The sequence below is a fragment of the Molothrus aeneus genome, chromosome 33 (assembly GCF_037042795.1).
Source record: "Molothrus aeneus isolate 106 chromosome 33, BPBGC_Maene_1.0, whole genome shotgun sequence".
In the NCBI taxonomy this organism is placed as follows: Eukaryota; Metazoa; Chordata; class Aves; order Passeriformes; family Icteridae; genus Molothrus; species Molothrus aeneus.
The window spans coordinates 1,616,727-1,634,189 of NC_089678.1; the positions used below are offsets into that span (position 1 = coordinate 1,616,727).

The 17,463-nt window shown below is 47.6% G+C and overlaps 1 protein-coding gene across 1 annotated transcript; it reads right to left on the reverse strand.

The window, feature by feature from the left end:
* Positions 1 to 12,360: 12,360 nt before the first annotated feature.
* LOC136568464 (acrosin-like) lies at positions 12,361 to 14,190 on the reverse strand. Its single transcript, XM_066568463.1, has 4 exons — positions 13,991 to 14,190; positions 13,405 to 13,676; positions 12,992 to 13,137; positions 12,361 to 12,534 (listed from the first exon to the last, which is right to left on the reverse strand). The coding sequence occupies exons 1-4, from the start codon at positions 14,188 to 14,190 to the stop codon at positions 12,361 to 12,363; spliced, it is 792 nt and encodes a 263-aa protein (XP_066424560.1).
* Positions 14,191 to 17,463: the final 3,273 nt, after the last annotated feature.

Below are 17,463 nucleotides of genomic sequence, written 5' to 3' on the forward strand. Positions count from 1 at the left end.
TATACTACAACAAAAGGCAGACAAATGGCTTACAGACGCTAGGTTATTGAAATATGAAGCCACATTAATCCATTCACATGATTTAGAATTATGGACAACTACTGCACAAAATCTGGCCCAATTTTTGTTTGGAGAGGCCTTGGGAAAGCCCGTTCATAATTGTGCAGAAGTGGTGGAGCTACAGACCAAGATAAGCCTGGATTTAGAGGAGAAGGAATTAGAAGAGGGAGAAAAATGGTTTGTGGATGGGTCAGTGAGGGTTATAGAAGGAAAAAGAAAATCAGGATATGTGATAGTGGATGGTAACTCAGGACAAGTAATAGAATCAGGACCTCTGAATGCTGGGTGGTCCAGTGTGGACTATATGCAGTATTACGAGCCTTAAAGAGATTAAAAGGGAGGAAAGGAATGATTTTTATGGATTCAAAGTATGCATTTGGGGTAGTTCACACATTTGGAAAAATTTGGGAAGAAAGAGGGCTAATCAGTACTTGAGGACAGGGGCTGGTACATGGGGAAATAATAAAACAAAACTTAGAAGCTGTCAGGGAGCCAGAAGAAATTTCAATTATACATTTGAAAGGACATCAAGCGGGGATATAGTTTTGGATTCAAGGAAACAATTTGGTGGATAAGGAAGCTAAGAATGCAGCTTTACTGAAGGTAAGTACCCCCAGAGGTGGAGGAAAGTGAGGCCCAAGAATATCCCCCATATCCATCCCAGAAAGAAATTGAAGGATATAAGAAAATTGGGGGAAAACTAGAAGATGGTAAGTGGAAATTAGCAGATGGGAGGGAACTGCTGTCTAAAGACTATACCAGGAAAATCTTGATGAGGTTACATTAGCAGACACATTGGGGGGGCCCAGGCTCTTGAGGAACAATTTCTGAGATTCTTTGGGTGTAAAGAGATCTATGAGTTGTCTAACCAGGAGGTGCAGGGATGCATGATCTGCCAGAAATTTAATCAGGCCAGGGCACGACAGGCAATATTGGGGAGCCATCCTATAGCATACCGGCCTTTTGAGAGGATCCAGGTAGATTTCACTGAATTACCCAAAGCTGGGAAGTATAAATTTCTACTGGTAATAGTTGATAAACTAACCCATTGAGTGGAAGCTTTCCCAAGCTCTAGGGCAACAGCTTAACAGCTTAGACAGTGTCAAAAGTCCTTTTAGAAGAAATTGTACCCCGATATGTAGTAGTAAATTACATAGATTCAGATCAGAGAATGCACTTCACCTCAAAAATCATTAAGCAACTAGCAGAAGCTTTAGGCATCCGATGGGAATACCACACCCTGTGGCATCCCCAGAACTCAGGAGAGATTGACAGAATGAACCAGATGTTAAAAGCACAATTATCAAAACTAATATTAGAAACTAAGAGGTCCTGGCTAAAATGCCTTGCTCTAGCCTTACTAAACATCAAGACCATGCCACACTCTGAAACAGGGCTGTCACCTTCAAAATGCTATATGGAATGCCTTACGAACATGGGATGCCGGTAGGACACCCTAGGTTAGAGGACGGTCAGATACAACCCTACTTAATAGCAATAAATAAAAATCTGCAAGAACTGTGAAAGCAGAGGATAGTGACACAGAGCGCCCCCCTAGGGTTTGCTATACACAAAATACAACCAGGAGATAAAAGTGCTGATAAAAGCATGGAGGGAGGTCCCCCTCTCCCCTCACTGGGAAGGCCCTTTTCTTGTCCTTCTAACTACAGACACAGCCATTTGAACAGCGGAGAAAGGCTGGACGCACGCATCTCGAGTAAAAAAGGTCAAACATAGGGAAGAGACACCTGAGTGGAAAATCGCCTCTCCTCCTGGAGACTTAAGGATAAAATTGCGCCGACCAAGTAAATGAATGATGGAGATTGGATAAGTTGTACAGTGGCTGGTTGAGAATCCGTTTGTTTATTTTAAATGCAAATACTGTCTCGACGTTTCGGTTATGCATTGTAGAAGGGGATATAGATCTAAGGGCTTGTGTACAAAGTGTCTTGAGCAAGAACAAAATCTGACTAGCCATATCTTAGTTCTTGCTACTAATTTGGGTATACTAGAATTGGACTCCCCAGAGTGGTATTAAGGCTATGAAAATGGAATAAGGGGAAAATTGGACTCTAAGGCTGAAATCATAGAAATCAAGTGCCGAAAGTTGAATAAGGTACCCTGCAGTGCAGATGCAGTCAAGCTACCAAGGTGGGGCACCTTTAAGAGGTGGTATGTGGCTCGGTCCAGGAATGGGACCCCAGAAGAATACTCTTGCTGCCGAGAAAATGGTCTTCCTTGCCGCTGGTGGCAACCCAAGGAGCATACACCTCTGGGGAATCGTGATGGGCCTGAGCCTAGCTGTGTGCAGGACAACTAGTCTGCACCTTGAAACCCCGTTCCACATGGGAGGGCAGAGCCCGGTTGACAAGTGCAGGCAATGCATGCAGATTGTCCTGGAGGGACAAGGAGAAATGGGAATTTCAGCATACCCAGCCCCTGAAGACTGCCACGATAATGGAAAAAACAGGTATTGTACCCTAAACGGCACCCAATTTAAAGTATGTGAATTGGACGGAAAAACAGTTTGTTTTAACCTAAAAGCGAGATCTAAGAACAGGCAGTCAGAAACATCCAAGCATAAAATGTATAAGAGGGATGTGGGATGAATACCTGTTCCTACGTGTAATCAATGTAACCGGATGGTGTGGGTCGGGAGAAAAATGGAATCAATCTTTGTAGCTTATTTTCAAATTAACCAACTGTGTTATGACAATGCTTGATTGGAAATGTGTGCAATGGATGGAAAGACTTACTGGGTAGGGAAAAATTTGAAATATGAGAATAGGCTCACCCTCAGTAATGAGCCTGTCATCCTGGACCTTCTTGAGGAGAATGATGACAGGGCCTGTTTACAGTATGATAAGACATTTTGTTTCTCCAAGAACAAGGAAGGGATAGATCCAGAAAGCAAAATGAAACAAGTAGCTCAGGAGTTAAAGAGACAGGACTTGGAAATGAGGAAAAAGAGGGCAAAACAAGAAAGGCTAAAACCCCTGAGTGAGCAATACAATAATCTAGAAAGGCAGTATACTGATTGGGGATTGCCTGCTCCAAACAGAAACCTATTTATGGATCTAATTCAAGAGATTGCCACTGAACTAGGACTGACTAATTGCTGGATTGCTGGATTTGTGGGGAACTAAAATCAGCCAAGAAATGGCCTTGGAAAGGTGAAAGCTTAACTCCAGAGCAGCTTTTGAAATGGGCTAATACTCAAGTCTCCAGAACAATACAGAGACCTGAGGAATGGGTGTTGGACCAAAGAGTAATTGGAACAATTTGTATCAGTAGAGAAGGAAAGGAATATACTGAAGTAGTAGGATATACCCTGTGTATATCCACTCTAGTGGTAAATTCAAGCAGCAAAAGCAGGGTCTGGCAACCAAAACCTCCCGCTGGATATTGGAGTCATGAGAGGGGAAACAATTGTGAATGGAATGATAAAATTGGACTTTGTTGGATGAAAAGCTCTGGAGCTAATCCTTACCAATCCTTGAAAGAACTAAGGGGTTTCTGGAAAGGATCAGAAAATACAAGAATTAAGTGTAAAGCCCCTACTGGGATATCTTGGATTTGTGGGAAGCAGGCATATAGTGAACTACGCCAAAATTGGAAAGGGTCCTGTACATTAGGGATGATTCAACCTATTTTCTTTATTCTCCCCAGAACCAAGAGTAGCTTATCGGGGGCTTCTCTGTATGAAACTCTAAATAGGAAAAGGAGAGACTTAAAGAAGAAACTCCCTATTGTAGGCGGCAGCCAAACATGGGGAGAAGAGGAGTGGCCTGCTGAAAGAATAATGGAATATTATGGCCCTGCTACATGGGCCCAGGATGGAAGCTGGGGATATAGAACCCAAATTTATCTATTGAACAGATTGATAAGGTCGCAAGCAGTAGTTGAGATAGTGTCAAATCACACCTCAGAGGCCCTTGAACTATTGAGCAGGCAACATTCTCAAATGTGGGCTTTTGTGTACCAAAACAGAATATCTTTAGACTATTTGTTAGCCAAAGAAGGGGGAGTCTGTGGGAAGTTTAATGAGTCTGAATGTTGTACAGAAATTGACGACTACGGGGAAACTATCAGGGGTCTTGCAGCAGAGATCAAGAAGGTGGCTTATGTCCCAGTCCAGAAATGGAATTCTATCCTATAGGCATCCAGATGGGATCAATTATTTGAAGGAGCCTGGTGGAAAACGATGGTGCTCTTTATAATGTGTTCAGTAGCTGGGGTTATATTCCTACCCTGCTTAATACCATTTTTAATTCCACTGATACACTCTGTGATGCAGGGCATGCAGATAGCAGCCAGGCCTATAGACCCCGAGCGTGCTTTCGAGAATAATAAATTGTCCAAAATATTGAATCTGGGAGAAGGAGAACAAGAGAGTAAAGCAACAGAAGTCTTAGCTAAATTTGAAAAGCAAATAAAAGATGATGGAGTCGTTTATAGAATAAATCAGGAGGTGCTGCAAGGGGAATGGGATAAATAAAGAATTAGAGGAGGACTGAGAGGGTCCCTTTCTCCTTGTAGGAAATATGGAACAGACAAGTTTTAGAAATTAGGAGTAGTTTTAGCAAAATTTACAAATAGTAGAAAACATAAAAAATTGTAGAAGGAAGCATGAATTAACATGTTTATATAGAAGGAGAGGGATTGTAATATGTGATGTGAGGTAATTCGTGCTTATATGAGATATATATGAATTAAAGTCGTAAGTAAAATTGTGCATGTAACAAAAATCCAAAAATTTAAGACCACGGACAGTCAGGAGACAGAGTGCCACATAGAAATTCTGAAACTCCAGATGGTAGCAAGGAAAGAAAGCCTAATTAGCAAGCGAAAGGACATTGCTGGTGCAGAGATGGGCCTTTCCAGGGACTATCCGTGGAACACCCAAGAGCATGAACACTTGATAAGTATCTTCAATCAAGATAAGCAGAATTGTCCGGAACATACATCTGAATACCAGGTTCCCATAACTCAACATCAACACTCATTGCCTACCAGAAACAGCATTGTCCAGCCCTGCACAGAGAAAGGAGACTTCATGCATATGCAGAGTAATGAAAAGAGTAGGGGCACCTCTGCCTCGGGCAGAAAAAACTGTATAAAACCAGCCCCAACAGAGACAGCATTTGTGAACAGAGGGGGTTCGATGTGATAGAGGTTGGATCGAGGTTCACCCAGCGCCAATCCTGGGCTCAATGCCCTCTCTTTGGCTGTGGCTATCTGTTGTTGTTCTATTTTTAGAGTTTCATACTGTTATCAGATTTGTAAAGTCTATACTTCTTCAGCATATTCTTACAGCTGCAGATCTTCACAGCACAGACTCCTTCTTCTGCATGCTGTTTTCTCTCAGCTCAGGGCTCTTCCAAGGCTCTCTCTCACTGGCTAACCCACCCCCTTTTATCACAGTTATCTTTATTGGTCACAGCTGCAGCTCAATTAAAGACATCGCAGCTGCAGCCTATCAAAGACAACCAAGACCTCTAAGGCAAAGCCTCTATACAGATATTCAAATACAATATATTTCCTCTACTATAGCTATCGAGGACCATATTTTTGGTCACAAAAATGAAATCTTTTGTTATTATTATTAATTTGGCTTTTTAATTTATTACATATAACACTTGTCTCAGAGAATCTGCAGTAGTGATTTTTGGGCTGCCTTGAGGCAAATTGAGCAGCCGCTTGTCCGAGACCGGGGATATCACACTGGCAGGAGTGGAGCTTCCCTGCTCCGACCCAAACCACTGTGAACTGTGCCAACCTGTGGAAAGAACACACCAAATGGCTCCAGCCCAGCTATTTCACCTGCCATGACTGTTCTGCTGTTCTTTGCTGTGGGGAGGAGGTCAGCGTCAGATGAGCCATGAGGCCTTCGTCTGCTGCTGGGCCTTCGTCTGCTCCATGAGGCTCCTGCCTTCCAAAGGGGGAGAAGTTGATGCCATCTTTTATCATGTATAAGGAATGGGTATTCTCCAGCATTTTGGATCTCCTTTTGTTCTGGTGGAGTGGTGAGGTCTAACACTTTCATATGTACAAATTATTTACTTTTTATTTGTTCCTGCCTGTTGGCATTTGGTTTGTAAACAAAAATGTTGGGGTTTTGGTGGTTTTTTTTCACTTTCATTTATTAGTGTTCATTCCTTACTGGTGGAAAGGGATTCTTGCAGTCTAAAGTCTAAAGGAGATAACCCATATGGTTCTCTTCTAAATTGTCTCAAAATTAGACAAAATTTGTTGCCCAACTTGAAAGTGCAAGAGAAAGTGAAAAATTAAAAAAAATAACTCTTGTCTGAAAGACTTTGTACTGGGTACAACAGTCAATGGTTACCATGCTGCCTGTTCAATAACGGCTTCATGGCACCTAGGAGCATGTGCTTATCCATATATATTGGCAATCCTGGCCCTGGTATATATCTTCATATCAGGGACACAAATCAGAATTGCTGTGTTGATATGCTTTGTGCTAATAATTTATGGAAAGACGTCAGATGTAATGAGAGTTATTTGGGAAGTGTATTCTCTTCTGTTTTCCTGTGCTGGCCTTGGCAGTCTTTTTTTTGGGATTTATTAACAATTACACTCAGTCTGTTGTAGGAAAAGTAGGGGATGATTTTTCCCAGCCTTTTACCTCCTTCTTCCTCTTCAGATCTGGCATGTCCCCTTTTGAGAATATTCCATTCCCTCTGGATGTTAAAGATACCATATTTTCTTTTTTTTAAATTCTGCTAGCTCTCCTCCGTAAGACCTACAGCACATTAAGAACCAGGGTTGAGATTTCCAGAGAGGTTGTCCAGACATCTGCTCCAGTGGTGTGGGATGTGGGACGACATAGGACAAACCCTGAAGGAATTCTCTGCCCCCATAGTTTGGAACTTTCCCCCTGAACAAATTCAGAATCCAGCTGAGGTGGGGAAATATCTGAAAGAAAATTGTAATGAGAGCTCTAAAGAGAAGAAGCTCATTGTAATGTGCTGGGCCCTGGCTAATGCTTATCACACACTGCTAGACATTGTAGGACAGCAAATACAGCCAGAGGGGCAGGAGGATGAATCAGCAGACACCTCAGGCACTCTAGCTGCAGCTAAGCCAGATTGGGAGCCTAAGCCAGCAGCGATTACGCCTGTCCAGAAAAGGAGACACAAAACCAAATCCACTCACCCAGTGGATGATGATGGGGAGTCAGGACCCTCACAGCCTGTAGAGGAATTGGAACCAGAAATAATCACCAAGTCTCCATCCTTAGAAAGCCTTCACAATCTGAGAAAATATCTCAGCCAATGGCTTGATGAGTCTATATTATGTTGGTTGGTCCAAATTTGGGACACTGCAGGCTATGGTACAATTTTGGATGGTACTGAAGTGAGGCATCTGGCACCTCTGTCATGTGATGTGGATATTGACCAGGGGATTGCAGGAGGCCCAAACCTCTCAGCCTCTGGACACAGCTCTTAACAAGTAGGAAAGAAAGATACCTTCACTCAGATCTTCAGCTGCAGCAAGGCCTCTAGAAAACCATGGAGCAAGAAATCCAACACTTGAGAAAACTGGCTGTGCTAGAGGTCCTTTTCTCAGATGATGACCAAACCGCTAAGAGTCCAGACATCATAAAATGTACAGCAATGATGTGGCTCAAACTTGGACAAATCTGGCCACGCATGTACACCCCTGTCATAGCAACGCTGCAGTGGAAGGAGAGGGACGAGACAGTAGTGCTGTGACAAAGAGGCTCTGGTACTGCGAAGATGCTGACCCAACATGCATGGTCCAACAGAAGCAAAACTCTCAGCCGTGGAAACAGACCTGGCGGCATGTACACAGAAAGTGGAAGATGGAACTGAAGAGACCCATCAGAAACTCAGAAAGGAGATTAAAGAGCACCTTTTCAAAGTCTCTTCAGTACAGTGCAGATGCCCTTATCTGATGCAGATGACCCCAGCTAGGGAGAGGGGGTACATCCCAGAAGCTGACCTGTGGTTCTTCCTGTGTGAGCATGAGGAAGATATGAGGTGGGATGGAAAACTAATTTCTGTCTGGCAGCACAGGTGTGTAAACTAAAGGAGGAATCTACTAACAAGGGAGTTCCACCATAAGGAATGCAGCTACAGTTTCCTGTAGCTGAGCTGCCAGGTATAACAGAAGGGAAAATGATGTCCTTCCCCTTGAAGGAACCTCTGGAATGTTCACAGAAAGAGTCAATGGTAGCCAGGACAAGAGGGGCCTTGGCCTCCAGCCAGGTAAATGCTGGGGAAAATTGGGTCCTTTGGACTGTGTGGATCCTATTCCCTAGCACAACTGAACCACAAAAATACAAGGCTTTGGTTGACACTGGTGCACAATGTACTTTAATACCACTGGGACATGTGGGGACAGAACCTGTTTTTATTGTTGGGTCAACAGGGGAGTCGCAGCAGTTAACTCTGTTGGAAGTTGAGGTACACTTGACTGGGAAGGAGTGGAGTAAGCACCCTATTGTGACTGGTCCAGAGGTCCCATGTATTCCGTGAGTAGATTTTCTCAGGAGTGGTTATTTCAAAGACTCTAAAGGACTCAGATGGGCTTTTGCAATACCTACTGTGAAGACACAGGGCATTAGACACCTTGCCTGGTGTCTCAGAATACCCTTCTGCAACAGGACTCCTGAAAGTAGAACAGCAGGTACCAATGGCCACCACTACAGTACATCAATGGCAATACCACGCAAGCTGAGACTCTGTGATTCCCACACATAATATGATCCATGAGCTGGAGAGCCAGGGAGTGGTCAGTAAAACCCATTCAAGCTTCACCAGTCCCATTTGGCCTGTGTGCAAGTCTGATGGGGAATGGAGATTGACTGTGGACTATTGTTGCCTAAATGAATTTACACTATCACTGAGCGCTGCCGTACCGGATGTGCTGGAGCTCCAATACGAGCTGAAGCCCGAGGCAGTGAAGTGGTACGCCACTATAGACATTGCCAATGCATTTTTCTTCATTCCTCTGGCAGCAGAGTGCAGGCCCCAGTTTGCCTTCACCTGGAGGGGTGTTCAGTACACCAGGAACCGACTGCCCCAGGGGTGGAAACACAGCCCCACCATCTGCCATGGACTGATCCAGGTTGCACTGGAGAAGAGTGAGGCTCCAGAACATCTGCAGTACATTGATGGCATCATTGTATGAGGGAACATGGCAGGAGAGGTTTATGAGAAAGGAGAGAGGATAATCCAGAGTCTTCTGAAAGCAGGTTTTGCTATCAAATGAAGTAAAGTCAAGCGGCCTGCCCAGGAAATTAATTTCCTAAGGGTGAAGTGGCAAGATGGATGCAGACAGATGCCAACAGACATGATTAATAAGATAAGTGCTATGTCCCCACTGACCAGCAAGAAAGAAACACAAGCTTTCCTAGGTACTGTGGGCTTTTGGAGAATGCACATCCTGGAATACAGTCAGATTGTAAGACCTCTCAACCTCATGACACAAAAGAAAAATTATTTTGACTGGGGCCATGAGCAACAGCAAGCTTTTGAGCAGATCAAGCACAAGATTGTCCATGCAGTAGCACTTGGGCCTGTCAGGACAAGACAGGATGTGAAGAATGTGCTCTACACTACAGCCACAGAGAATGGTCCTTCCTTGAGCCTCTGGCAGAAGGGACCTGGCAAGACCTGAGGCTGATCTCTTGGGTTTTGGAGTCATGCATACAGAATCTGAGGCCAGGTACACCCCAATGGAGGAAGACATTATTGCAGCTTATGAAGGGATTTGAGCTGCCTCAGAAGTACTGCACTGAAGCACAGCTCCTTCAGGTACCCTGACTACCAGTGCTGGGCTGGATATTTAAAGGAAAGATCCCTGCAATACATCATGCCATAGATGCTGCCTGGAGTAAATGGATCACCCTCATCACAGTGGACTCAAACAGGAAACCCAAATTGACCTGGGATCTTGGCAGTCATCGCAAACTGGTCCAAAGGCGAGAACTTTTGATTATCATCAGAAGAGGAAGAACAGGTGACACATGCTGAGGAAGCCCCACCATATAACCAGCTACCTGAAAGTAAAGGATGGTACATCCTCTTCACTGATGGATCCTGCTGTATTGTAGGGACCAGTTGGAAATGAAAAGGAGCTGTATGGAGCCCTATGTTGTGAGTTGCGGAAGCTACTGAAGGACAAGGTGGATCCAGTCAGATTGCAGAGTTGAAAATTGTTCAGCTGGCTTTGGACATTGCTGAGTAAGAGAAGTGGCCAACACTCTACCTCTACACTGACTGGTGGATGGTAGCAAACAGTCTGGGGATGGCTGGAAAGGTGGAAAAAGGCCAAACAGGCCAAACACGGTGTAGAGAAAAACCAGTCTGGGCTGCTGAAGAATGGCAAGACATCAATGCCTGGGTAGAGAAGCTGACCGTTAAAGTCTTTCATGTAGATGTTCCTGTGCTGAAGAGTCAGGCAACAATGAATAGGTGGATCAAGCTACAAAATCAAGGTGTTACAGATAAATTTGGCAACACAAGGCAAGTTGTTCCTAGCTAAATAGGCCCATGATGCCTCAGATCAGCAGGGCAGAGAGGCTACCTAAGAGCAGGCACAAGACTGAGAAGAGGATTTAACCATGGACAGTCTTCCGGGTTATCCATGATTGTGAGATGTGCTGATAGGACAAGGGGAAATGGCTTTTCAGTGATGGAGCGTAGCTTTGTACATGTCTTCCCGAAGGAATTGCAGGATGCCCTATTGTTTATTTTTTTCCCCCAACATGAATATTCTGGATGTTAGGAAAATTAATCCACAAACATCAGAGGTTTATGTCCAAAAAAGAAGACAGAGGAGTCCTTTTACTTTATTCAAGTAAAGGGAGAATCCATGGGGCATTCCTCTGGGATCTCTCAAATTTTTGGAGGACGCAGCCTCCCTTTTATCCTAATTTCCTGGCCATATTTCCCTTCACTCTTTCCCCATTGACTGAAGTACTTGAAAGGTAAAGACTTCCCAATACGCCTGATACCAAAGATTTCCCTCTAATATATAACCCTCCCTTTTAATTTTTAATTCTTACAGAATTTAGGGGGTTTTCTTCCACGTTGTTTCTTTCATCTTTCAATGTCTAATATCATTTATCAGCAAACCAAAAGTTTATTTGTAAAAGCAAATATCTTTTTCCATTCATCAATCAGTGGAATCCTTTCCATTATTTCTTTTATCTCCCAGTGCTAGTTTTATCTACCAGAAGATGCACAGCTTCTTTGTAAAGACAAATCCATTATTCCTCTCATGGGGTTGAATAAATGGGTATAAAATCTTGGGGTGAATTTGCACAGTATGTAGATGATTTGTTAATTAGCAAGTTAAGAAAGTCCTTTCCCATCCTGTGGTGATTAGGTGCAGCACACAGGCAAACCAGCACAGCAAGCTGCAGTTTGTGTCTCTGCAGCTGGCTCTTTGATTGCACCTTCTCTCCATTGGCCACACTTATACAGCCCTCTCATCTTCCACAACTCCTCCCTTTCTCTGCCCTCCTCTCCTCCCAAATATGGAGCCAAGCCCCGGCATCGTTTCCCCCTGGCTCACAGGCTGGCCATGCCTGTGAACAGCCTTGCTGTTGCAGGTAGTGTTGGCCCACTCACCTTGGCCTTCCACGGCATTCCTGGTGTGCTTTCCTAGGGTTCCTGCCAGGTTCCTCTCCCCAGAATGACCCCAGCTCTTCCTCTGAGTATCTGTGAAGTGTGACCACCTGGCACCTCAATGCCCCTTTGCTGGCTGTGAAATCTGGCTCTGCCTTAGGGCACTGGCACTCCAGTCAGGAGCCAGGAGTTTCCCTTGTCATGCTTGGGATTTCCCACATCTGTTCCCTTAGCCCAGGCTCTCACCAGGCCCTAAATCAGCAGCCCATGTGCATTTGAGCACCACCCCAAGGTATGTGCTTTTTTCCTATCCTCTTCCAAGGCTTGAGATAGCAGGTTCTTCCAGGCCATGGTGGCTCAGAGCACTTTCCTCTCTGACCAGGCACTTTGGAGCTCTTTGGAGCCACTGCGTCCCTTTGTGCCCCCAGGCTCGTTCTGCAGGTGCGGAATATTGAAGTCTTTACCTTGCCCAGGTGTCAGAATTCAGTCAAAAAGATGGTTCCCTGTGATGATTGGCAACTTTACTTCAACCGCTAGAGGAGAGGAGTGTGGTCAGGACAGAGCAGGGTTTTGACCCTGAGGCTGCCTTTGGATCAGCAGGCATTGCCCCAGCAGGAAACACTTGCTTTGCACTGCAGCACGCCATGGAGGCTGCTCATCCTGGTGCTCAAAAAGCCCTTTAAACATTCTCTGTGCCCATGTGAGCCACAATCCAGTCATAGAAGTACTGAGTGGAGGTGTAGATTCCCGGTCGCCTTGCTCTGCCACAGCTTTTTCCCCAGCTGGTCACTCCAACAACCCACCAGTAGTCAGCATGGTTGTCCTGGCACATGAGAGGACCACCGCTGTCACCCTGCAGCAGAGCACAGAGGATTCAGGTGGTGTTGGGTGGTTCCTGTCAGCACCGAGGCTGTCTCCTTTTCTTGCACAGCCAGAACTGTCTTCAGGTGCTGGAGCTTCCAGAAGCTTGGCTGTGAATGAGTTGGGTTCTTGTAGGGTAGGGCTCTCTCTATCCTATCTGCACAGGACTCCTGGATGTGCAGAAGATGGAACATTGGCACCTGGACCTCTTCACTGCCAAGAGCCCTAGCTGGGCTTTCTGGGCTTTCTGGGCTTTCTGGCACAAGGGGAGGCCTGGGCAGGCAGGTGTGGATGGGCAGTGTGTGGGAAGTCCCCACAGCAGTCAGGGGGAGCTGGGGCTGGGAGGGTGACTGAGTGACTGGGCAAAGCAGGCCCTGGGCTGTGTTGGGGTGGTGCTTCCCTGGCTGCTGGTGCTGCTGGGGGCTGAGTGGCTCGTGGCACGTTCCTACCTGGCAGGTGTCGATGCCACCCTCTGGGTAACCAGCACACAAGTTGTGGGTGTGGATTTTCCCTGCATACCAGAAGGTGCTGTTGCACAGCTCGATATTGATGAGGTGTACCTTGGCCTCCTGCAGGTGATCACTCGGGGTTTTATCTGTGAGCATAGAAGGAAACAAGCCCCCACCAGCTCCTTTCCAGTTCTTCCCCTTGTCTGTGGAGGATCCCCTTCTGTAGGGCATAGCTTTGCCTCTACAGAGGCATGGGGATGTTGTGACCCTGCTGCCAGCCTCTGGGGAGCAGGCCAGGCCCATCTCTGTTGAGGTGTACATCCTGCTTCCTGGCTTTGTCCTCTGCTATGAGGAAGTCCAAACCATCTCCTCAGTGTGCTGAGCTGGCTCTGGAGTCCCTCTTGAGAACTCACCTCTTGCAGTGGTGGCACCCCAGCCAGCAATCCAGCAGTTACGCTCCTGTGACACTGACAACCCTAAGATAGCATCGGCCACACAGGCCAGCTGGATGTAGGGGCTGCACTCAACAGGCTTGCTCAGTTTCAGCAAAGCAATGTCATTGCTCATGGCACGTCTCTGATAGTTTTCATGAAGTAGTAGCTTCTTAATTTGGCGGACTTGTGCCCCAGGGCCCGGCTGAGTCAACTGGGTGGCCCCAATCACCACGTACACCAAGCTGCTGTTACTGGAAGGCAGATGGAGAGAGGGCTGAGAGGGAGCAGAGCCATGTGCCACAGCAGCCCAGCAGTTGCCAGATCTCTGCTTGGCAAGGCAGAGAGGGAGCAATGCTCTGGCAGGTGTGAGGGCCCTCACACGCCTTAGGCTGGGGGAATGTGAAGCTGGAGGCTGCTAGGAAGCCTTGGCATGAGCCCAGGCTTCTCCTGAGCACAGTGGCAGCTTGGCTGCCTGAGAGGAAAGGGCATGGGAGTAGCAGGTGATGCTGCTGACAGGGCACCTGCTGGTGTTGTGGACATGTCCCCATTCCCTACCCCTTCTTACAAAATGAGGTCAAAGCAGTGGGCAGCTGTGAGGACCCACTCTGCCCTGATGAGAGACCCTCCACAGAAATGCTTTGTGCCTGGTATCCTCGGATGCTGGATGCTGACCATCCACGGCCAGGCCCCTGGCTTGGCACCTGTGCCACCCACGATGCGTGTCGTGCCGTGGTCACGACTATTGTATCCAGAGTCAGACACCATGGGTCGGAGCCCGCAGGTCCCTCTGCAAGCAGAAAGTCATTTCCATGCTGCTTCATGGCCTGCTGTGGCTCAGGCTGAGGCTCAGCCCTCTGCCCTCCCCACAAGGGCTTGCATGCACAGCAGGCCAGGGAAGTCCTTGGGGTGTGTGTCTGTCTGTGCCACCTCCTGGCTGCTGGCAAGGAACTGAGGCTTCCCATGGTAGGGTGGGAAGCTGTGGCCCAGCTTCATCCAGCTGGTGGGTCCCCTCCAGGGAGGGCTGCAATTGTTACTGTGGCTCCCTCCCTGGGCCTGGGGCCACTTACCTGCAGTTGTACTGGATGCTCTGTGAGAGCCTGGCCACGGTCAGCAGGACGAGGAGGCTAAACCAATCCATGGCTGCCAAGGCATTCCAAGTGTCAGCTGGAAGCTCTGAGGGCTCCGTGCAGCAGCACAGTCACAGCCGCACTGCCCGCAGCAGTTGCGCTGCCCATGGTGCCCTCAGCTCTGGGGCTGATGTCATGGAGGGGTGGATTCTGTACTCTGGGCACTGTGGCCTATGTCAAGGGGGTCCACTGGGGTAGGGGCAATATCAAATCAAAGAGCCATCGAATGGTTTGGGTTGGAAGGAAGCTTGGAGATGATCTATCTCCAATGCCCTGCCGTGGGCAGGGAGGGATAGCAGTAGGGATCCCAGGGAGGGATGGGGAGGGTCTTGCACTAGAATTGGTTGTCCAGAGTGTCCAGAGCTTGGCTTGAGAGCAGTCCTTGAACAAACTCATTCCAGTGCCTCAGTACCCTCACAATCCGGAATTCCTTCATATGATCTCATCTAAAGCTACCCTCTGTCCCTGTAAAGCCATTGCCCCTTGTCCTTTTAGGACCTGCCCTTGTAAGAAGGCTCTCTGCTGCTTTCTTAGGCCCCTCTTCCTGCAGGATGAGGCTGTGTAGTCCCTGGGGCAGGCAGCAGCTGAGGAATCCATTTGGGGCAGGGAGCTGGGTGTGCAGCTGCAGTGCCAGCTGCAGACTGAGCTCTGGCTGGCAGGAGCCTGGGACCAGAGGCTGTGAACTGCCCATGCTTTGCATAACAGAGGGCACAGGGAGCTGCGGCACTGGCCAGGATTTGAATGGACACTGAGCGCTGCAGCAGGAGCTGGTGGCTCTTTATGGAATGTGACATCTGCAAGTCTGCGGGGGGAATCCTGAGGCTGAATGGGTATGGAAACCTGCTCTGACTGGGTGAGAATCGCATGGGTAGGGAATCAAACAGGGCAACCATCGTCTCATTAGAGTCACCTGTGTCTCTGGAATGGTGACACAGGGGAGCTTCCTCAGCACTTTGGCAGCCCAGATGGGACCTTAGAGCCTTGCTCTTCCAAACATGCAACTGTTGGCAGGTGAGTTCACCCGGGATCTTTAGAGCAGGAAGGAGCCAAATGGGAAGTGTTACAATTTCATGTGCAAACTCTGTGTAAATTATAAGGTGCATTTGAACCTTTCTATTGTTGTGGCATTTGGTGCAGATTTGATTAAATCACTGGTAGAGGGTGGAGAAGGCATGCACAGCATGATCAGTGTAAGGCGGCCACAGAAGAGTTGTGGATACCCCCATAAGGTATGAGGTGGGGGGCCCTGAGTCTCTGCTAGGATACTCAAGTCTCTGCTCAAAGGGTTTTGGAGAGAGGTACAGGGAGAGCCTTGTGTCCCTCGTGCCAGGGTGGTAGTGCCCCTGGGCACACACAGAAGGGGGTGGAAGTCCCTTTTTGGCATGAAAAAGGAGTTTCACATCCCTTGTGATTTTTGACATGATGGGAAATATTCTTGTGGTAGATCAGAGGACACCTGTGGCTGAGCTGGTGTAACATTGACAGAAATTCTTATGGGCAGCAGATTTTGCCAAGACAGCACAGTAAACTTATGCTAGGGCGATTGGTTGACTCTAAGTTGGTCTTCTCACTGGGCAGGGTAATGGTCTTCTGCTGCCTTGAGTGACACTCTTGCACTCAGTGTCTTTAGTGAGCCGGCAGCCCCTAACTCAAGTCAGGGTGGCAGGGACCAGTACAAATGTTGGGCTATTCTTCTCAGCAAAGCCCGTCTGGATTAACACAAAGGGAAGAGTGCTACCTGCTGTGAGGCAGGACTCCATTGGCCTGGGAGCCAAGAGAATGTAGTTGGCACATGTCTTCCCCAAGGCATTCCAAGATCCTCTACCATTCCACCCACCTCCCCCCGCCCCCCCCCCTGCCCCCTGCAGCCCTCAGTATCAAAATTTGATTGAAAGGGTTTAAAATTAGGGCAAAATTTGTACAGTTTTTAGATGATTTGTTAATTAGCAAGTTAAGAAAATAAATTTCTTTCCCATCCTGTGGTGATTAGGTGCAGCACACAGGCAAACCAGCACAGCAAGCTGCAGTTTGTGTCTCTGCAGCTGGCTCTTTGATTGCACCTTCTCTCCATTGGCCACACTTATACAGCCCTCTCATCTTCCACAACTCCTCCCTTTCTCTGCCCTCCTCTCCTCCCAAATATGGAGCCAAGCCCCGGCATCATTTCCCCCTGGCTCACAGGCTGGCCATGCCTGTGAACAGCCTTGCTGTTGCAGGTAGTGTTGGCCCACTCACCTTGGCCTTCCACGGCATTCCTGGTGTGCTTTCCTAGGGTTCGTGCCAGGTTCCTCTCCCCAGAATGACCCCAGCTCTTCCTCTGAGTATCTGTGAAGTGTGACCACTTGGCACCTCAATGCCCTTTTGCTGGCTGTGAAATCTGGCTCTGCCTTAGGGCACTGGCACTCCAGTCAGGAGCCAGGAGTTTCCCTTGTCATGCTTGGGATTTCCCACATCTGTTCCCTTAGCCCAGGCTCTCACCAGGCCCTAAATCAGCAGCCCATGTGCATTTGAGCACCACCCCAAGGTATGTGCTTTTTTCCTATCCTCTTCCAAGGCTTGAGATAGCAGGTTCTTCCAGGCCATGGTGGCTCAGAGCACTTTCCTCTCTGACCAGGCACTTTGGAGCTCTTTGGAGCCACTGCGTCCCTTTGTGCCCCCAGGCTCGTTCTGCAGGTGCGGAATATTGAAGTCTTTACCTTGCCCAGGTGTCAGAATTCAGTCAAAAAGATGGTTCCCTGTGATGATTGGCAACTTTACTTCAACCGCTAGAGGAGAGGAGTGTGGTCAGGACAGAGCAGGGTTTTGACCCTGAGGCTGCCTTTGGATCAGCAGGCATTGCCCCAGCAGGAAACACTTGCTTTGCACTGCAGCACGCCATGGAGGCTGCTCATCCTGGTGCTCAAAAAGCCCT

Coding starts and splice junctions, on each gene's coding strand:
- LOC136568464 (XM_066568463.1), bottom strand. CDS start 14,190: ATGGTGTCTGACTCTGGATACAATAGTCGTGACCACGGCACGACACGC. Junction 13,138..13,404: donor GGGTGCCACCACTGCAAGAG/GTGAGTTCTCAA, acceptor CTATGCTCACAG/ATAAAACCCCGAGTGATCAC. Junction 12,535..12,991: donor GTGGCATCGACACCTGCCAG/GTAGGAACGTGC, acceptor GCTCTGCTGCAG/GGTGACAGCGGTGGTCCTCT.